General features: G+C 39.7%; 1 protein-coding gene across 4 annotated transcripts in view; it reads left to right on the forward strand.

The window, feature by feature from the left end:
* The first annotated feature begins 576 nt into the window (after positions 1–576).
* Positions 577–22899, forward strand: part of NAV2 (neuron navigator 2) — a 385416-nt gene continuing 363093 nt past the window's right edge. For 2 of the 4 annotated variants that reach the window (XM_088057228.1, XM_088057233.1), the window contains exons 1-2: positions 577–727; positions 3758–4372. In XM_088057228.1, the coding sequence (XP_087913354.1) occupies positions 4298–4372 (75 nt within the window). In that variant the 5' untranslated portion in view covers positions 577–727; positions 3758–4297. Of the gene's footprint in view, positions 728–1470; positions 1544–3757; positions 4373–22899 lie in introns of those variants that run through there. The other 2 variants (XM_088057230.1, XM_088057229.1) reach the window with 2 other exon arrangements.

The raw sequence follows: 22899 nt of genomic DNA on the forward strand, positions 1-22899 counted from the left end.
AATGCAAGGATCTGCACTAACAAGAGGGTGATTCCACGTCTACGTTAGTTTTTTTTGAATACACACCTATTCAAGACATGTTTGGTACCAACAATATAGTGCATTAATACTGCTGTACGAGCAATACAGCCATGTGGTATCCCTCGAGCGGCATCCTCCCGATATGTGTGCCCGAGGAGCAGCGATGCTCCTACATCCGAAGGCATGGGGACGGGATGCAGGACAGCGGGCTGGGCTGGGCAGTGGAGGGACATGACATGCTCTGTCCAAAAGCCTGCCCGCAGCGTTCTGCTGCCGATACTGCAAAGTCGGGGGCTTTCTTTGGGCAGGTGACGCGGGAGAATCGAAGGGGCAGGTGTCCGGGGGGTGGCGATCGCTGCCTCCCGCCGCCCTTCGCTCCGGCCTGGAGAGCTACCCTTCCCTGCCTCCACCGGCCGCATACCCGCCTTCCATTGGCGTGGCGGCCCCACGTGGGAGCCCCCGCGCTGGGCGGCGCCGCGGGGAGGGCGGGAGGCAAGGAGGGAGGGGGCTCGGCGAAGGGTGGGCGCTCGTTGTCCTGGCGACGCCAGAGTGAGTTGTGGCGGCGGCTCGGAGCGGAGGCGCTGGAGCCGGAGCCAGGCGTGCAGGGTGCAGGGCGGCCCCTCGCCCTGCCCCGGGCGCATGGGCCGCCGGCCCGCAGGAGGAGCAGCGCCCAGAGCCGCCCGCCTCACAGCGGCAGCCCTAGCAGGTACCGGCGGACTCGGCGGGCTCGGGGAGCCCGGCCCGGCGCGCAGAAGGGATGCGAAAGTTTGTCCCGGTGCGCCCGCTCCGGCGGCGGGAGGGACGCGGCCCCGGGCGGGCGGAGCTCCGCGCTCCGCCGCGGGCCAGCAACGAGCCATGCCCGCCGGAGAGCGGCTCGGGGTGGGAGGGGGTCTTGGGGGGCTCTGCCCCATCCGCAGCGTGGCTCGGCGGGGCCGGCACCGCCCGCCTCGCTGCGCTGCGCGGGAGCAGCTCCTCCGCGCTCCCTGCGGCGGCGGGGCCGCAACTTGTGAGGGGCAGAGCGGTGCGGACAGCGCGGGCTCGGCGCCGGGGTCGCTCCCTCGGCGCGGTCTGGAGGGCTGGGCGCGGGCGGGGCTGGCCACCGGGCGGGTCGTGCTGCTGCTGCTGCCCTCTGTGATTATTAGTATATTATTGTTATTATTTTATCTGTCGTTGTGTGCCGGGCAGAGGGGCGCCCGCCCCGCCCCGCAGCCCACCCCGGGCGGACGCGGGTGGGGTGTCCCCAAACCCTCGGGGTTTTGTCTGGCACCTCACGGAGCCGCGGGACTCACAGGCTGGCGGGCTTATGTTCTCCGTGTGAAAAAAAGAACTTGTGGGTTTTCTTGTTGCTTGTCCCCGAAACACGGGAAAAATTCCTGATGCTGCGAGACTGCTTACACTTTAATGAGAAAATCTCCAAAAGTTGTGTTAATTTGCGTTACTTTTAATGAAAGGCTGGCGGACAGGCGGCGTCCTTGAGGATCTGGGTACCCAGCGAGATATTTCTGAGCCATATTCTGTGCAGGTGGGGACCTTTTTGGGACTTTTGTGTTGAAGATGGACCCTGGTAGGACATATCCAGGTAGAGCCCTTATGGCTTAAATTTAAGAATATCAGTTCATCTGTGGTTCATTGAGACGGTTAATGTTTGGAAACCATGGTCAAGTGTAGGCTCTGAGCTCTTAGGCCAGCTTATTCAGGGTGTATATTTAGTTGTAGCCCAGCTGAGTCTAGAGGCCGACTGGGGGGCTTTGCATGTTGCTGTGATGGGAGAATAGGGTAACACAGATTTCGGGTCACTTGGGTTTTTTGTTGGTTTCAATGTTTCTGGCTATGTGGTGATTTCCCCAGGAAACCCTACCTTTTTTTGTTCTTGAAGTTTTTGTTTTGTATTTAATGCCAATTAATTGGCATTAAATTAAATTTGTTAATAAGTCCATCTCCACAGTCAGCTATGCACAGAGATTAAAAAGTGGAACTTATTTTTACTGGAGATAGTAAGAATAAAATTTGGTCTAGATCTTCAGAAATGTTTTGGTTTGTAGCTGACTTGAAATGGTTCTTTAAGCTTAAGGATGCATTTTTTTCCTCCTGTTAATATTTTTTTTTTTAATATATGGATCTTAATGTAGCTAACTTGGGCTGTGACACTAAATACCTATAACACATGGTCTTAGGTTGCAGGCATGTGCTAAGTACTACATACAAATTGATCCTCACGTGTTTCCCCAGAGAGGCTGTTTCCATGATGGTTAAAGCTGGAACACTGAATGCACAGGAACTTCCAGAGACTGCACTTTTTTTTTTTCCTAGTTGAGGGGACCTTTCATGTTGTCCTTAGTTGCACTGGTTATGTCATGCTATTCCAGCATGGCATTACACGATGTGACTGATGCAGTCTCATGTGTCACATCACAGTGAAATCACTGGAGGGAAAAAGTTTTCCTTGGTGGGACTTAAAGATATTTATAAAATTTGGGTTTTTTTTGCTTGTGGTATTTGTTGCTAAGGTCAGAGGCCATATATTGCCTTCAAGGTACCTCTCTGATTTCTGTGGCTATTGGCAGGTTTGAAACTACAGATCAGGAGGATATTCTGGTTCAAAATAAAATTGGAAACCTCCTGTTTCTCTGTAAAATGGGTTAGATGTGTTTTTAGATTACTTTCAAATGGCAAAGCATTGCTGCAATCAGCTGTATTCTTTCCTGTGCTCTTTAGAAGAAAAAGAATTGGCTTAATGACCTACTGCTTTCATGGTGAGGAGCAGCGAGAGAGAATTTGAGGTGATAGGCAAAAGCAGTATTTCTACCTGTTGTCAAGATTTTTGCCTTGACTTAAAGAGGGACCTCAGCATGCAGAGCAAGCATTTCCACTGTGTTGTCAGAAATCTATTTTTTATGCTATTTATCCTTCAGTGGTGGGAGAGTATCTGATGATGTCCTTATTTATTAGTTCCTTTGTTACATAGGACAGAGGTTTGGATTTTTTTGGTGCTTACCAGGCTTGTAACAACATGCAGCTAAATATGTGCTCTTATATCATGCTCAACTAAGGTGTCTAAAATTGATTTAATGTTTAGCCTTTTTAGTATGGAGTTCAGTGTTGTAAATATGTTTTTCCTGATGCCTGCATGTTGAAGGCTGCTGATATTGATCCCACCTTACAAACTGACTCAGGAGATTCTTTGTCTCTTGTAGTAAACTTCTGCTTCTCAGTACAAAAAGAACAGGATTTTAAGCTGGTTGACCTGCTAAGCTCTGATTTCAGGAGCTGCTCTGCTTTCTTTCCCAAGTAATAATAGAACCTGTTTGTTCACTCATGGTTGTGCTCAGGATTTTGGGAGGTGGCACTCAGTAACTTTACAGGCTGTGGAGAAAGATCCCTGGGTAGGAGACCCCAGAAGAATAACAAATCTGTCTTTAGATCTGGGACTCTGAACCCTAAAAAGCTGAGTTTTGTGTTGATCCTTACAGGCTTCAGTTAGTGTTGTTGCAGTAGGTTCAGCTCTGATGTACAGTATTATTATTCCAGGCTGGTTTTATGCAAGAAGCCCCAAAGGCAAGACTCCAAATAGGCGTCAGAGCATTTTGAGAAGCTTGGATGAGGAATGTAGTATGTTCAAAACATGTAATATTGTATCAGTTCTGACTTGTGGCTCCTGGTGGTGGGCAAAGAACATCAGTAGCTATGTTTTCTTTCAAGGTGGTAAAAACTGCTTTTTTTCCCCCCCCTCTTCTAGGTATTTGTTTGAATACATAGAAGAAGATGACAAGTGTGCATGGATGGTTTTACATAATTAACACCTGCTAGATTTGCAAAAGGCAATTATCACTGCGAAGTGTTTACATTGATTTATGGGAGGAAGGTGGCCCATGAGAGGGATGCTGATAATATCAACACAGTGGATTAAATGCACATTTGCACCTTTATTGACATATAAATTATCTGTGCCAGGAATGCACTGAAAAGGCTGCTGATGGAGCAATAATGTGCCACAAACTACTGGGTTTGGATTCAGCTCTATCATCCTTCTGTAAGGCACATACTTCGAAACCTTCATCTGAACTACTATAGGATATAGAGGCTTACAGAATGGCTGCTTGTTAAGATAATGAGCTGTGATGGCAAACAGGAATTTAGAAGGATGATAAAAGACAATGGATGAGGTTTGAAGGAATTATTTCATCTTTTTTTTAAATTATTTTTGGATTTTTGTTGTTTATACTATGGATTTTTAGAGAAAGCTTAAAGAGACTGGAAGAGTGTTTGTAGCAGGGAAATGGAACCTGGCTCTGAATCCAGCCAACATCAGAAAAGAAAGACTGTGACACATGGACTGGAAGATCAAAAAAGGGTAAGTGACAAAAGGTGGGAGCACTTTCTGCTTAAATGACTGAAGAAGATGCAAGTGGCAGAAGAGCTCCACATAATGCTTTTATCACTTGCACTTGCTGCTTGCTATGCTCACCCAGCTGTAGATTTCTTCACCTGATTATATGTTTTAGAAAATGTTTGTCTTTCTCTTCAGGCTTCTTCCAAACCATGAAGCAAGGAGCTGAGGGAAGGGGAAATTGTTATATGAGTGAAAAAATGGAAAAATCTCTAGAATTCTGGCTGTTTGTTGATGAAGAGACATACAATGTCAGTGCAAATGAAGTATACTGACTCGTACTGAGTCTAATCAGATTACTGATTTATTGTAAGTTTAGCATTTTTTTTCCTGTTGATATATGAAAATAGAAACAGAAAAATGGCGTTTTCTTGGCATTTGGTGTTTTAATTTGATGAAAATGTTGTACACTTGTCAGTGTCCTCATTGTCCTGGTGGTACTGTTTGCATTTTCCTGCAGTTGCCAGACGTAATTTTGGCTTGAATCAAAATGTACCGTGGAACATGCTTAATGTCAGCTGTTGGCACTTATTTTTGCACAAGTACTTTGTGGCATCTCTGTGTGTCAAGGTGGTGTTGTGTTATCCCATCCTAATGGGTTGCTGCACTAAATTGACCCAAGCAAAGTCCTTGTCTCAGACAAAACTGTAGCTTGTGAACAGCTGGGACTCCAGAGTTGTTTTGTTGGCACCAGTCAAGCAAACTAAAACTTGACATGTTTCTGCTGTATAAATCATTGATGTCATCTTCCATGCAGAGTTGATGGGGTATAGAAAATGCCATGTTCAGCTCTGTGGAGAGCTCCTTTCCCCTGTATGATTTTTATTTCAGTTCAAAACTGAGTTGGAAAAAAGTGACCATCAGCTATTATTTTGCTGTTCAACAGCACTGTCTAATTTTAGGGAAAGGGAGGTTTTTTCACAGTTTTATCAGGTCTGCTGAAGAATAAAAGTGGTTTCCCTGTCACCCCATTAGAAATCTAAGCAGCCTGGAAAACTTTCAGAAATTGGATAAAATGCAGCTGCTTGCTTGGAGAGAAATGGCATTTGGGGAACATTTATTGGGGAACAAAATAAAACTCCTGAATGTATCTTAATTGCACCAAGCATGATCTATTAACTGACAAGCTTCCAAGGTCTTCCTTCTGTTTTTTTTACAGAAGCATTTTGGGACTGAAGTAAATCAATAATGGTTGAAACTAAATCCTTCTATTGACTTAATTTCTGGTGGCTGCTAGAACACTTTTCCCCTCCCCCTCCTTAAGTGTACAACATTATACTGCTTGTGGGGTATGATGGGAAAAACATTTGCGACCTGTGACCCCAAAGTATGCTGTAATTGTTTTGATGCACCAAAATTAATATGCAATTATGTCTGTCTCTCCTTGCTGATAGGTATGGGAGCCTACATCTCCCATCTGCTCCTAGCTCTGGGTGTTTGGTGCACATGTACCATGAAGCCTCTGAATGTATAATATAACCTCAAGTGAGGCTCAGTGGCAGCTGGGATAACATCAATTGGTCATGCTTTGCTGACATTCATTTTAACTTGAACTCTAGCCGTCATGGAGATTATTACATTTATAATGATATATGTAAGATCCATTTTAATGACTCTGCATGCTTGGGTGATCTCTCTCACTTCTGTTTGCAAAACAAGTCTTTATATAGAGTATTACATTTCATTTCCTATAGAATTTTTCAGGGAAAGCTTACTGATGAGAGTTTTGCTTAGACTTATGCTTACTGGGAAAAATCAGTTTGAAATAATAATAATGTTGATGCAACTCATTGCATAATGTTGATGTTATGGAGTTGAATAGTAATGTCGACTTTAGTGTTTCTAAGCTTAAAATGCTTAGATTTCTGGTAGGGAAAAGTGTACGTGTGATCAAAGGTCATTAAAATTAATCATCAATTGAAATTTTTGTTATTGGAAATGAGGCTTGTGCTGGAAGAAATAAGACCAAGCTCATTTTTAATCAGGTGAGTGCATTCTCCTTTTTATCACCATGTATTTTGTGGACATAAAATCAACCTTTGTTTAGTGTTTCTGAAGCAGTAAGAAATCAGTCTGTATATGAATATCCCTCGATGACATATCTGGCTTGTCTTCCCCAAGTAAAATACAGAATGCTACGTCTGCATTTGTGTTACAGAAATAAAGCTTAGTTTCCTGTTTGTTTGGGTTTTTTTTAAGTGTATTTTTAAGTATCAGCTTAGTAGCTATATTGATTAAAGCAAGACAAGATTTAATATTTGTGCTTCTTTTTAGAGGGATGTGGTTTTGCTTTTTATGTATTGGCTGATTGTCAAGAATTCAAAACTGGGCTGCCTCTGACTTCGTTGAAATCAGCCAAAACAGGTTCTTTTCACTCATCACAGCTTCCCAGGCTGACTTTAAGAGGACTCGTATTAATCTTTGGGATGGCGATGCAGCCATCTACATATCTTAAGTTGGCTCTAGTGGGAATTACATAGCCAAATTCCATGTAACTGGTAATGTACAAGTGAAGAATTTGATCAGGTTTAACAACCATGTAAGCTGACCGTTTGAAGGTAGCAGGATTACCAACATGAATACTAATGTGAATAGTGAGCAGGCTTTATAGTAGGATATGACCTTGGCAACGGAGTCTTTAATTACAAGAGTAATATAGGTGATGCTACAGACTTTTGGTCTGTAAAGCTTGTATATAGAGTATTGTTTTGATATAAAATGGATAAAGTGTCTGATCAATTCAGATACTTACTTCTTTTTTTTCTTGAAGAGACTAGACATAAAAATGGCTGCTAAAATAATCTGGTTAGGTACATTTTCATATCCTGTATCATGAAAAATTTTGTGCTGCCCTGTGTTCTGATATAATGCATTTTTTGCTGAGTGAAATGAAATAATTCTTCCATTGATTTCTATCCTTCATTCCCCCTTCTTCTTGACTTTTCATTCAGGTCCATAGCTCTAAGTTAGTGGGACATTCTTAGGAAATGCGTATGTACAATAGTGACAGAAGTGTCTTCTGCTCTGCCTGACTGAACCCTATTTGACTGAATCATGAGTAAAATGTAATTGTGAAATGCATTCCGACTTTGGAAGGATCTCTGTAAATGTGTATTTTATGCTTAGATGTGCTCTATTGTCTAACTAAACATTTGTCTCTGCTTAACTTGTAATTTTAATTTTTTATTATCAATTTATTTGCTCTTACCTGGTGTACTGGGCTGGTCAGTTTTAGGAAGCACTGTGTTTGTTGTCAGCAGCACAGGAAGTAGCATGGTAATAGTGCACAGGCTTATAGATGGTTGATTGCTTTTGTGTGTGGGTTAATGGGCATTTTTGGTTTTCACTGTAAAAAAATTGTCACCCTAGACTTTAAAATATCAGTTCAAGCTCCCTGAGCATGCTGCCACAGAGGCAGAGTGTATCTGGTGCTGGACCTAATAAAGCCCAACTGATGGTGGTCTTCCAGTAATTTTTTGCTACTTGATAGTAAACATCCACAGCTCTTTTCTTTTTTTATTATTTTTATTTTGAGTGAAGAATGTGTGAGCTTCAATTTTACAGTGTTACAAGCAGACTAACACTGTTTTCAAGGGGCATCTTTCTCTCCTGACTTGTTTTTGTTGGAGCAGTTGTTGTGATACCCATGACTGAAGCCATATGCTTTAGCTTTCTCCTGGGTTCATGTTTTTCCTGGCTTATTATTGATACACTTCCCATTTGCTTAAGGATGCTCTGCTGCTACCTTTATCTCAAAGTCAGTTTAAAAAGCATAAGTAGTCTCACATGTATTGGCCTGCTTATAGTGAGGACTTGTGTTGTTTAAAGCAGGGTAATGGTGGCTGAGTACCATGTTTATTAGCAGAATTTTGTGCTGAGACATTAATGCAGTTGGGTGGTGTGCTGCTGAGCCAGTGTGGGAGCATTCAAGTATAACCACTTATAAATTGCAGCAAGACATAGCTTATGAAATTACAGCAAGCTGTGTTGTGGTGTTTTGATAATTTAACTAACTGGGTTTTTATGGAAATAACATACAATAAAAATCCATTGAGCAGGAGAACTAAGAAAATGTCAGCTTCTACTTACTTCTTCAAATATTTAAAACCTTCTGTAAACATAACAATCTCTGTAGAATTTTAGTTCCTGACTGGATTTTATATTTTTATTGCAGTGATTAAGGTTGTTAATAAATTTACTTTAAACTTTATAATCACAGAATCAGATTTGGGAGATTTTAGTTACATGGATGTATCTTGGTGGTGTGTCCGGGGCTTGGCTTCTGCTTTAAGGTCATAAGTTTCCTGCTCTTTAAGATGCTTCTATAATGCTTCTATATATGCTGTGGGTGTATTGTCTGTGACAATTTTAAACCACACTTCACTGATAAATTGGCTCAAAGAAACAGGTAGTTGTATTTGTTATAGTGATGCAGATTTTCACCTTAATAGTTGCTACAAGGTATTTTTTTTTGGTCTATTTTATCTGAAAATTCTTTCTACAATTGTTTTAATGAGATTGTCATAGGAATGTGATTAGGTATTTCCAGACCTCTCCCAGTCAGACCCTGGTCATGAAGAAATTTTCCATATTGTCAAAAATGTTTATATAATATAAACAAAGGATCTTGCTTATTCAGCTGATGTCTCTTGTAATTTTTGTCTAGTTAAAGGAATTTGTGAACTTTTTAAGATTCAAGGGTGATTTTTCTCCAACTTGTTTAAGTTTATGTTAGGATGTGGTACAAAGGATTTGTGGTGATGTCAACCAATCAAAGATTAGACTGCAAGTGGTGGGCTTCATGTGCCTGAGGACTCTCTGGCATAGTCTCCACTAGAACTGACTAGTGTAATTCTGTCAGTCTTTGCCCTGACCTTTCCCCATGTCTGTGTTACTGTACAATGAAAAAAGCTTGTGTGTGATTCCTTGAGGTCTTAGGCTTGCCCACATTTTTGAGCTTTACCTCAGTTTTGTAAAGTGCGTAAACTACGTGTGGCTCAGCTACATATGCTATTTCTCTTCCTTATACCAAGTGAAGTTCATTATCTCGAAAATAACTTGACTAAAGAGTTTCAGCTGAAGTTCCAAAGATGTGGAAGAAAGACCCACGTGCAAGCAGATGGCTTAAACCATGAAGAACAATGAATGAAATGAATGAAAAATAATGGCTTTCCACATCAACTGTTGCCTTAAAGCCTCTTTGAGAGGGAGGGAATGAAGTTGATCAGGAAATGAAACAAGTAGCTGATGAGATGCATAAACAACTGCTGCTTGTGCTATGCCTCTGTAGCGGCAGGAGAATTGTGAATGAATCATGACACTACAAGGATGGGACTCTGGGAATCTCTGTGGAAAACTTCTGTAACACCTTTTACAAACTTGCTGATGGCACTCTTTGAACAGGATGCCCAGTTCTGTATCTCTATCTCAAACAAAAATAGGGTTTGGGGGTGAATTACAATATGCTCAGACGCATATTCCCCTTCCCCCACATGAACAAAAAGCAGAACAATTATTCTTCAGGGTTTATTCAAAAATCTTGGCAAACATGCCTCTGAAAAGGCTTTCATGGTAGACAGATTACACAGCAGATAAGTGAAGATTATTTCAGGCAGAAATTATTTCTATTTGCTAAAATTTTCTTGAATAACATGGAAGAGGTGATTATTCTCAATCTTAGAGTGAGGATCAGTGCTGAGGAGGACTTTATATGGCACCCCTGACTCTGCTCATGCCTAGAAGAATTTACCTGCTTACATTTCTGTGTATCTATACATCATATAATTTTAAACTGGCTTTTCCCCCTTTCTTCTCTTGTGGTAGATTAAGACTACACTGGCGTGATCTGCTCGTTCAAATCCTACAACAGTGTCTGGTATGCTGTGTTTCCAGTGGCACTGATCAATAGCTGATCTTTCAGAGCTGGACAGAAACCCAGCAATACGATGCATCAGCTGCTTGCCTTGTGTGTAGGGAAGAAATTCAGCCCTTCTTCCAGCTGCTGCTGCTGACGACAGGCTTTTAAACCCTAAGGCATTGCATATGATTATTGTTCTTATCTTGGGTGACTATGAGTATTAATGGTCATAAATTAGCTGGGATATTTCAAAATTTAGCCAGGCGTCTTGATTCTGTGGAAAATCTCCATCTCTGGGGTGGATTATATATTCTGTCACCTCTAGTTGGCTTTGGGATCCCTTGTCTGGGGCCCTTGTGAGTGTGGGCTAAAGAATGAAAGCTGGACATGATGCTGTAGCTGTGGCTCAGTGCATTAGTGAGCCTCTTACTCCAGTTTTCCACATCCTGTGGTATGAATGAAGATTTCATTGCTAAGATCCTAATGGCTTCATCAATCTAATTTCAAAGGTAATGAAATCAAAAGGATCAAGCAGCAAATACAGGTAAGTGCTATGTAATATAGGATATATTCTTTGGAGTATAAGAACACTTGTTTCAAAATCAAGTTAACTTCTGATATTAAAAAAGGTTGTAGGATGCTAAAAAGAACTTTCTACTTAGTAAAAAAATTCTTCTGTTGCTAGTTAGATTGTAAAAAAAATTACCTGTAATACCAGAGTGTTCCTGGAAATGTTTCTGCAGCTGTAAAATGCATTTTGTCTCTCATTCCCTTCTTTAACAGTGGTTTAGCAGAAGTTGCTGAATTTCCCTTATTCTTTCTGTGATTAAGATGTAATAAACCCTGTGCCATAGGATGCATTTCACCCGATGCACTGCTTCAGAAGCCAGTCCACTTCCCAGCCCTTAATCATGGGAAAAGTCCAGTGGAAATTACTGAGTGACAGATGACTCAGTGTTGCAAAAATTAGTTCTATGTCCTGTGCATTTAATAGGATAGATATCTCTGTCTTTTACATAAAAGGTACAAGAAGGTAAACACTAGAAGTTGTGTTTTCAATTATTTTTATAAAGCAAGTGTAACTTTCAGATAATATGCATTCTGACTCATTAGTGTGTAGTTTCCTACACACCTCCTTAGAAAAATGTTCATTATTATGCAAATGGATACCCTCTGGCTTTGAAGTAATTGTCACTTGGAATAATGTGTTGGCCATGGTATAAAATACTTCAAAACCTAAATAGCTGGGAAATTCAAATTGGACATTTAGACATTGCCTCTCGTTATATCTGTGCCTGGAAGCAAATTTGATATCCCTGAGGTCTGCTATCTATTGTGATATTCTTGGTGAAGGTAATCGTAGGAAAGGGAATGGGGAAAATGAGGAAGGAGTGTACAGGAGATAGTCTCTGTGATAATGTAGACTTCACTAATTTTAGGGCATATTGCAAAGCTTGGAGTCTTCGGGACTCAAGGGTCTTCCAGAAAGGGAGGCATTAGGGAGAGAGAGACACGCATTTGTCAGTATTTATTTTTAGGCACTCAGTGTTAGGGGTTTTTCTGGTTGATTATAGTCTAATTTGACAGACGTGGTATAGATTTATTTATGCTTGCACACTGCAGCAATTTCTAATTTTAACACAAATGCTAGTGATATCTTCCAGTAGCAGCAAAGCTCTAGTATATTCTTTAACAAAGAAATAAAGTTTCTTTGTTAAGGTGTATATCCATTACAACAGACAACTTTAAGTATATTTATTGGTCTTGGTGAGTGTGACGAATGTGTATTTCTTTGGTATTTCTTCTTGGAAAGCATCATATGTTTGTGTTTGCATTCGTGTTCATGGGTTGCTTTGAAAGGATTATTAAGAGGAATACTTAAAATGTAATAGAACCTGGCAGTGAAATAGGTGTGTTGTGGATGAAAATGGTATTTTCTTCTAAAATTGTTCAAGGTTACATTGGTCTAACTCTAAAATAACTGATAGGAGACTGCTGGACTAAGTGAGCTTATTCTCCCAGCTGAATTTCCTTTGTAATGCAGTACCTTATTATTGTTTTCTAGATAAGTCATAATTTCCCTTTGCTGGGGAAGACTGGAAGTGATAATACATCTGAGTTTCTTGCCTTTTCTTGCACAAACCCTTTAGCTAGTCAGTCCACTCACTGTTTCTCCTCTTTATCTGGCAATGCAACATAACCCAGAGGATGTGGCAGTGACCTGTGGTCTCTGTGCACAGCATTAAGGGGAGATGGAGCCAATGTAGATACCTCAACCTTTCTCCAACTGCACAAGAGTCTTCTGCAGCTTCTGATGGGAACCAAACACATTTTTGGGAGACTGAGAGGCTCCTGCAGCATTCCCATGGAAGTAAAAGTCAATGAAAGGATGGACGTCAATTTCTGTGGTGCAGTAAGAAAAAAATCTTGCGATTTTTGTGGTAGAATTATAAAAATCCCTTCTTTACAGAAGACTGTCATTCATCCTTTAGAAGGAAATGATCTGGCTTACAAATTAGCTTGTCCTTGCAATGTTAGGGAAAAAATAGCCTGGTATTGAAGACTGTGATTGCTTTTCTTGTTAACAGATTATGATGCATGGAAATCTCTTGAGGGTATCGCACATTGATGGTAATAAATATGTATTCAGACTTGTGTAGCTATTCTTGAAGTATTCTGCACTAAAAAAGGGAGTTGTATTCAAGGGAGCTGAGGGGCAAGAGAGTAGCTTCTGAGATCTGATAACAGTTGAGAAATTGTAGATAAGGCAAGCTTCTTATGAAAAACCTCACTTATAGGTGGAAAATAAGAGCTCTACGTGCTGCTAGCATTTAGCTTGCAGTTTATTTTCTAAAGTCTTTCAGTTCTTCATTGTGATGACAGCAGTGACTATCAGATCCTCAGTAACTTGGAGGATTTGTTTTGGATAAACAACATACATCCAATATGACTACTCCAAAAATATAACAAGGCAGATGGAATTGCCTGTGTTATTTCACTGTCTCTCTCTGAAGTCTCCTAATTCAGATGCCTTATTTTCTTCATTGATGTTTGCTGTATCATGTCAAGCAAGGTAGTGAATTTTTAAAATGTCGTTAATTTAGTACTGTGATACTTAAAATTTTTAAGTAAATCCTGTGAACACAGTAGGAGTGATAGTGGTTAGAAACTAGAGATCATATAATTGGAATGGTTAGGATAAGGAAAGTTGGATTATAGTCAATTTTTTTTTGTGATATGAGCATGAACTGGACCTCATTTGTTCTATTATTTTTCCATTGGTTCATAACATGAATGTTAAACTAATCAAACAAAAACTAGATGGTGCTAATTCAGTTATTGAAAATATGCCCTTCCCAAATCAGCCTTGATCAAGATCAACATAAGATATTGGAAATGAATGAAAGTTGCATCAGCCATCTCTTGATTGTATAATGTTTGATCTTAATGCTATTTAGGCTGATAGCTCACATTTTGTGAACGAGAAGACCACCACAAAACACCAGAAATGTTTATTTCAAACATTTAATTTTCACAGGTTTTACATACTGCACTCCACTGATGTGATGCTCATATTAATCTTATGTCCTGGTTTGTTGTTTTGTCTTTTTAATTTGCCTTCTAAACTGGCATCATTTTGATTAATATGCTGACTGCTGGAGCTCAGGTTTGGCAATGGGAAGAGCCTGCCTTCAAACTCCTTTTCCTTTAAGGTGCTTGACTAAATTAAAGGAAGATTAGTTATAGTCTGTATGTGTTAGGACTGGAATAAAATATTCATAAATATTTATCAGGTGGGGAAAATAAATACATGGGTGCATCCTTTTAAAACTCAGATGACATGGCATAATAGACCAGCTGGCAGAGGATGAAAGGTGAGTGTGGGGGAGATTTTTCATCCTGTAATCTATGTAGTAACCTGGATTGCAGTACAGCATGTTGAAATGCCAGAATAGATGGAAGCATGTACAGGCAAGGGCCTTTCTAGATAGATAGGCAGATGATTGCTTTTCTGAGAGCCTGGGGCTTGGAATTGATGGTGGGTGGTCTGATGTCGTGCACTGTACTTACAGTGGCTGAGTGTGAAGTCAATGTGTTCAACGCTTTGACAGAATTACAATGAGAAAGAAGATATGTACTGAGTGGCATTAGCAGAAAATCCAGATTTTGTAACATGCATTGTGATCAGTAATGGCATAAACACAGTGTTCTTAGTCTCCTATATTAATCTGTCTTGTTCTGTAGATAATATATTTTTGGCTTGTAGATGTAGCTGTTGGATTTTTCCATGTATAAGCATGGAAATTTTCCATGTATATTTTTCCATGTATAAGCATATCTCTTCATGGAGGAGAATATTAGTTTCCAATTGTCAATTGTAAATAATAGCAGGAAAGATGGAGCTCTGTGGTTCAGGAGTAGAGTGTGTGAAATGCTGAGGTGTTAAAGGAAATCTTCCCTCTCTTTTTCTTTAGGTTGTTTTGGCAGGATCTGAGTTGGGAAGTGCTGCAGCTGGGTGGTGATAATTGGTCCAGCCTGGGTATGTGCCAGTAGGAAGAAGCATCTCTGGAGCTTTACAAAAAAGTTCAACCAAAGGAACCCTTCACAATCTGAGTGTGTCACATGGGTTGGGCTGCTCTGTCTGCCACTGTCCTGCTGCTGCAGCTTCACGTTTCAGGGGATAACTTGTTTGGATGACCCCTTCAATACTGCCCAACGCAGATGAGAATATCTGAGAAACACTGCTCCCAGTATTGGATTCCTCTTGGATTAAGCTAATTTTGTTTTTTTTTTCTTGTGGTTCCCCCCTGCCTCCCTATTTGGAGGTGCACATTGCTTTCAGATTAATCCAGCTGTCAGCATGGCCTTGTGTGGCTTTTAGGCAATGTAGCTCCAAGATCTTTGGCTAATCTTTGGGAGAATAGAAGAGTGATGGAGGATGGGAAGCTGGAGGAGAACTCACTTATTCTTGCAGTGCTGGTTTTGTTTTTTATTTGGGGTTTTTGTTGCTGGTAGTAAAACTGAAGTTAGAAATTGATAATCTTGATAAATGATGAGAAATACTTGTTTGAGTCTTGCATCAAAGAACACAATACACATGGAAAGCAAGTGTGATGCAAGCATTCACCTCACATGAGGAAATGTACTTAAAAATTGAAGTGTCCTTATTTCTAAACAATAACAAAACCCCCTAAACAAACAAACAAATAGCTGTTACAAAACACAACACAACCACAATACTCTGCAGCCTGTAAATGACTGTACTGCTCCACAGTAGCTTTTTTTTGTTTTTTTACTGTTCCATAGTGGCTTTTCATGTGTGCGTTGAGGTACAGAAAATTTCTGTCTGTACAGAGTTTTGGTGTGTTCTAAAAAGAGCAGCTGGGCTGAGAGAAATGTCCCACAGAGCCAGAGGTGTATGTGGAAATGGAGGTGATCCCCCTCTGGTTCTGCCCTGTGCTCCTGGGGAGCAAGGACAGCTGAAGAACTTTGTCTAATGTGCATCAGTTGTACATGTTTTTGAAGCTGATGAAGCAGTAACTGCTGTCCTCTCCTCCCTGTCATTTCCTCTGCCATGGGGTGATGTACCATGACTGGTAACACTTCCTCTGCAGTAGAAGCTGGTCACTATCAAGTGCAGAAGGATGTAGGATTAAGGTTGTTCCAAGATGTTTTGAATGTCTCAAGAGGTGTGTATATATACAAATCATACATACTAATTAGTCTGTCTTGCTAGGTATCTTCCAAGTAAACCACTAATTTGTTTAATAGATCTCATGACTTTTGATGAGAGCATAGTATAAAGTTCTCTGGTGTCCTGCTTCTTTGGGTTACAGTAGCGGTTCTGATAACTTCTACAGTAAGGCCTTTTCAGGACAGAGAAAACTGTTTTTTTTTTATTTTTCAGTGACTTGTCAGGTGGGGGGAGTCTAAGCTAGGGAATGGAGAGAGGAAGACAAAGTCTGTCCTGTCTCAACCCTGGCAAGTGCTGTGTGCCCCACAGTCAGTGCTGGTAGATGTGCTTCATTCACCCAGTACTTCTCAGCTGCATCTGGTCCTGGGGTCAGAAGGACAACCCCCATCCCTGACAAACCTCCACATGGACTGTCAACAACGTCACACTGACAGAAGTGACCCAGAGTGCATTGTAGCTACTGCCCCAGCTGGGTTTGGGCCTTTTGAAGAGAGCTAATGTAAAGTCTGCTAGTGTGGTCCTCAGAGGAATACAACAGGATCTAATTATGTTTCCTTAAAGCTTGCATGATTTTAGCCAACTTAAGGGGTGTCCAGTTATCATGACCAAATTCATCTGGGAGTTTGGCATGACTGATTTTCTTATGAAAGAGAATAGTGTGCTGAAATTACTCTATTGCAAGTCAATTGCTATGATGAACTTAAATGATAATCTTTTGTTGCCAATTAAGATTAGTAATCTAGAGTGCTTTTTATGTTATGAGTTATTTTCCATTCCTATATCCATTCCTATTAAACTAGAAAGCAGATTTCAACTTAGAACTTTTTAACAGCCTCTAAATAATGAAAGCATTCAGTCTTGATTTGTGTTTAATGGCTGGATAAAGACTGTTTGTTTTTATTTGTAATGTAGTGTTGTCTCCTTAGCAGATAATGTCAAAGATATCATAGAACAATGTGACTGTTTAATAGGTTCATTTCATCCTTAATGTTTGAGAGGAAAATGTGACTGCACTTCAGCAAATAGTTCAAAATTGAGTCTTAGGCTCCAATATCTTAACTTACTGTGTGTCTGCAGTCCAAGCACGTTGTCAGTCAGCATATGTGGCAATGCACTGCATGTTCACAGAGAACACTGTGCAGTTAAACCCTTCTGAAATCATGGTCTTTGTGAGGCAGATCCAGGCAGTATGTCAGATGTTAGAGTGTTGAACTTTGGAAGCCAAGAACTATTCATAACCATTGATGATAACTTAATATCCATGTGTGTGGGTTTTTTTTCTTTTTGGCCATGTGCCCAGATTCTATAAGGGTGGGTAGTTATCTTTGCAACCTTTCACATTGTTGACATTGATTAATAACGTGTTGTGCACACTTCCATTGCATAAAATACCAATTTTTTGGGTAATGGGAAAAGAATATCTAATTAGGGAATTAATTTAATTGGCTTCACACATTATATATAATTCAAGTTTTTGTTTGATTTTTATTTTTTTTTTAAACAAGGGTAGAAGTAGTAGATTGAAGTATGATTTTTATGTAGTCATGAGGGTAGAATATTAGGTTTTAGGTTAATTTCTATCAGTTTCCATAATACAACTGAAATGCAAGCATATGAACACCCAATCGTATTTTCAAAGGATTTTACAGTGAGGAGGAAAATCTTTTAAATCACTAGATGCTGTATATACCCTTTTGAATGTTAAATCCTAAAGCAATAAAGATAGCAGATGCTTGTAAAAATGAGATGACTGCAGCTTAGAAGTCTTGTTTTTCCTGAGCAAAACTCCTTGAAACTGTCAATGTGTGTGCTGATAAGCGCTCAATATTAGGAACTTACCTCTTAGAGAATATGTAAAAAAGTGTAAAACTGATGACTGGAGATTAAGAGATGGGTACAATTATCATATGTGGATACCTTTCATGTGAGCACACATCCTTCAATTTCTGTATTTTATTTTTTTTAGTCAGTGGCATTTAACCTGAAGCACTTTTTTTGCCTTTTTGCTAGTATTGGAGTAGTTTGCATATCACTGTATCTATTCAAAAAAACCTGAACCATAAATTAGGTCACCTATGCTGATTTTCCACACTTTTTTTTTTCCCCTAAAGTGAAATTTAGCTTTTCTACTGTTTTTCTGTTAAACATCTTTACCTTTCAGGATTCAAGGGTTTTTTTGTGTTGTTACAGCTGCACTATTTAGCAATGCAGAGTCCATAGTTGTTTCATGATTTAGATGATATCTATGTGTATATATTAATTTCTATTCATGTGGCTAAGGACTGTATTCTTTCTGGTTTGTGTCATGGTTACTTCATTAACTGTGTTGAATTATGCTATAAATATTTACGGGAGCCCAGTCTTTGTAGTCATTCTCCATGGGGAATTTGCATTGAAATTGATGGGGGATCTTAGAGCAGAAAAGCTGCTTGATTGGGCATCATCTGCTCTTTCAGGCATGCAAGCCTAAGTGGTAGAATATATATATTTTTAACTGCTAATGCACTGTTAGGGCAATCAAGGGGATGATTTCCTCAGTGATGTAAGTGGTTAGGCAGGAGGGGGATATCTGTTCTCTCAGAAACAGAAGAGATTTTTATCCAGAAAAGCTCTGGATAAAAGCAGAGGCCAGCAGAGAAGTGCAGGAATATTTCAGTAAAACTGAACTTGTGATGATGGGAGGGATGCAAGTTCAATAAAACAGGATAGTGATGTTCCTTCCTTTTAAGTATTTTGAGCCTGCTGTGAAAATTGTATTAAAGCTGATATATTCTAGAAGTTTCTTCTAGAGTAGCTGTGTGCTGGGATATGAGCTCGCACAGAGCTACAGGAGCAGGGGAAGTTATTTTTGAAATGAATTTAAACAAAATTGGAAATCCTTATACAAAGGAAGAATTATACAAATTTACTCTTTTCTCTCTTCTGCCTTGGAAAGGGAATCTTGTTGAGTAGCAAATCTTGTGCTCCATGGTGGAGAAACACAGTTGGAACAAGTTACTTTTGCAGATATGCAAGAACAGCAGAAAAACAATACAGTGTTCCCACTAAAAAAGATCAAATTGTTATTTCCTTTTGCATTGACTATTTGGCTCTGACCTGCATTTCGAAAGGATACACACAAGGCGAATAAAAAACCGTGTTAAATTATGGAGTTTGCGTCTTTGCAAACTTCATCTTGATGTTTGTCTAAATGCATGGTGAGAGCTCTGGGACAGGGACTCCACTGTTTCTTTGTGGAAAGGTGCACACCAAACTGAAACCAGAAATAACAGGTGGTGGTTTTGCCTGGATCTTCTGTCTATAAAGATGCACTAACCTTTTTGGAACAATAATTGCCTCAGTTCCTTCCTTCTTCACTGAAACAAGGAAAACAGAGAACTAAGAAGCTTGGCACAAAACATCTTTGTGATGTCTCAGTGTGTTTCAGCATATATTCTACTGTAGTTTTTAGATATAATCTTTCAAATTTTTGGCTGACATAGATTAGTTGTGTTTATACTCCATGACCTCAGTGGTTCATCCAAGCCTTAGAGCACAATAAACTTGTGAAAGAGACAGAAAAAAGCTGAGAAATTGTCAGTTTTGTTGGTTTTCAGAGGAGGGAAAGGGTTTGTATTCTTTTTCATAATCTAATTTGCGTTTTACTGGGGACAGGCAGTGGTGATATCAAGGTCTGTATTATTTCCTAGGGTATTTGGAATTCGTAAGTCTGAGTTAGACTCTTCCGAGTCAGCCATGAGTTTCCCTCTGTGATCAACAGAAGAATTTTCTGTCTAACAAAAGCAAGGTCTTTTGATTATGCTAATATACTCTAATGAGAAATGGATTTTCTCATTTGAGCCCTTGCATAAGGGACTTTTCTTTTTGTTCTTTTTAAACTTGTCCTTGAAGTATCCTGGCCATTTTAGACCAGGGTAAGATCCTAAAATACATCTAGAGAGTTCTGCGAAGGGTTATACCCAGTGGTCATGCTTGTTGGAGCCCTGCTACTGTGCAGATAGAAGAATGCTTTCCATGAAACTCCAGGGTTTCCTAGTCTTGCATTTCCAAAGGTATGGCTTCCCCAGCAGCAGCCATTTGCAATTAATGACTTAGAGACAAGGAGTGAAGCGCAGAATAGCGTAAGAACTCCTACAAATATCAGCCACAAAACTGCATATCTTTTTCATCAGAAATAGTTGATTTTTCATTAAAATGCCTGGAGATGAGTACTGCTATACATGGGAACAAGTCTTATAGTGATTGGGAAAGCAAAACTGGCCAATTGCACTGCATTTACAAATTGCAGGAAGGTCATGTTGCTTTGATTGTGGGACTGGAAAGCTGTCTGTTCTGAGCCTTTGCAAGTTAATAGCTTAGTCTGAAATCCTCATATTCAGTTGAAAAGATTCCCTGTTGGATGGGGAATTACTAACTTCTGATACTGATTCTGACAAGGTTTTTTTTTTTTTCCGAAAGAAATACATTTTGTTTTTCTTGTGAATTCAAGGCGTGGGTTTGATGCCTCTGGAAAATGAACACTGTCTATTGCCAATTTGAGCACTCTAGTGGTAGCACTAGAGTCAGCTATTCTAGCAGAGAAACTTGTGTGTTATTGTTCATATTATTTCACCACATAAAGGAGTCCATTTTAGTAATACCAGTTGATTTAAAATACACACTAGTAAGCGAGTAATAAAAAAGCCAGTAGATAAAGAAGTGTTTCCTTCTTGCTTAACCTGTGTGGTTGGTAGCTGAAATTCCTGTCTTAGGCAAGAACAACTTGTATGACTTGTCCTTGAACATGCATTTTGAAAATCAGCCTTAAAGTTTAATCAATTAGTGCATGTTTTGATTATGTACTGTCAGCAGTTTCCCCATCAGATTCTTGTGGCTCTTCTCTCCTGCTTTAACATGCAGTCCTTGCACCTCTGTTGTTTAGTGATGAGGTCTGATGTAGGTCCAGGAGCTAGGAGAAAGCCAGAAAAAATAGTTTCTGGCCCATCTGTTACCCTGCTTCAAGTAAATACTGGATATTTTGAAGTTAGAGTAATACTTTTACCTTTTAGTTTCTTTCTTAATTGTATTTTGGTTTTATTGGATCCTCATTCTAGACCTTTGAAAGATTATTATGAATATTTTGCTAAGTAGCACTGAAAATACGAAGGTGATGTATAGAAAGATACAGGCCCATACCTAGAAGCACTTAATCTGTAGCTATTGTCACTCAGGTTCCCAGTGTGGTATTACTGCAAAGTTTGAATGTTTAAGTAGACTGAAATAAGGCTTTTTGAGGTACCTTTGAATTCCATGGATCAACTGATATCTGTAATTCCATGGCTGTGTTAACAGCAAGGAGTGAATCAGCGTGAGAACTTTATTAATACTCCTCTTCCTGTATCTTTTAATTTAAGATTATATTTTGTTCAATGGTTGCATCCAAGTTAGTCCAGCTTTTTAATGCTCATCTGAACTGATGGGATAAGACTAGAAGCATCATTGTATCACTAGGAATGATGTTTTCTTTGACTGCTGTGACAAGGATGTTGCTGAAGAAGTATTTCATTTCAATGGACTTCTAAGAGCAGGAAAACATCTTACTTGTAGCCTTCTTCTGGAGAAGAAGTTGGTGTAGACTTTCTAGTGATATTCCCTTAGGTACAAGTAGAAGCTTAAAATTTTGGTTTTTGAAAGTTTGGATTATTTACAATATTGCAGAAAAAAAAAAAGCTCAGCAACAAACACCAGTAGAAATGGGGCTGCATCTTTTGGGCTGGAACTCAAAAGTAAACTGGCTGTCTAAACACTTGTCTTGCCAAGCAGATGGTTTGGTGTAGTTTTTAAACTGTCTCTTGTCAATGAGGCTGGTGATACACAGCTCCACTTATCCCATGTTGTCTGTGTCTCCTATTGTGTTTGAATTCCAAGCTCATCCAGGGGTTGCAATAATTCCTCCTGTGTGTGTATCTTCTAAAGTGGTTAATGAGTTCTGGTGAATCTTATGTCATCCCTTCCCTCTTATCACAAAGAGGTGCATAATCTCTTTGCACCAGGATTTGTTTGGTCTGTGCAAATTGATATCCCTGATGAAATTTAAATAGTGGCTTTCCAGAAGAAAAGAAAATGCTGAGTTTTCATGACATGACTTTATAAAGCATTTCAAACAATGCCAGCAAGTCCTGAGAGCTGTTCTTATCCGGGTGGACATGGGAACGTAACAGTGTCATTGGGTGGTACGTGTGATGTGGGTGTCAGGGCTTTCTCACATTAGTATAGAGCACTAGCATGTTTGTTCCTGAGATCTTCAGGTGATGTGTGGTTTACTGATTAAAATTGTTAATGTTATTATTATTATTATTCTGATATACAGAAGTGTGTTGCACATCTGCAGTGTTTCAGTGAATCTCTAAGGCTGTGAAGATGCATCTGTGAAGAGTTAAATAGTGGAGCGTATAGTGAAAGTGATGTGTTCATCTGAACTAGCGTGTGTGCATGCATATTTATTGCACAATTTGGAAGTCTGAAAGCCCCTGTTCTTTCGTAAATATTTGTATGTTTCAGCCTTTCATTTTGGTTTAAAGTATGTAATCTACCATAGCAAATACACTTTTATTTTATCCCTTGACAGACCTTGCCAAATGATTACTTTTACCAGCTGCTCCAAATACTGGAAGAAATAATGAGCTTTAAAAAAAAAAACCCGACAGATTGTAGCTTGTCACTTCCTCATTCCAGTGTCACTAGAAGATGTGGACAGTAGCTCTGTTCTTAAGTACCTACTTACTTTAAAGGTTATGGTTGCAATGAAAATAACACCTTTGCCATTTAAATTTGTACTTGAAAAATCTCTTTTTTTGAGGGAAGACAGTCATCTACAGTCAGGTAGGCCATTGTACAATGATGTGACAAGTGTTATGTCTTAAAAATAAAAAAATACTGAATTTGCTCCCACCCTTGGCC

This window comes from Pseudopodoces humilis, chromosome 7 (assembly GCF_049639895.1).
Source record: "Pseudopodoces humilis isolate 2021_Gansu_Grassland_sample_001 chromosome 7, ASM4963989v1, whole genome shotgun sequence".
In the NCBI taxonomy this organism is placed as follows: Eukaryota; Metazoa; Chordata; class Aves; order Passeriformes; family Paridae; genus Pseudopodoces; species Pseudopodoces humilis.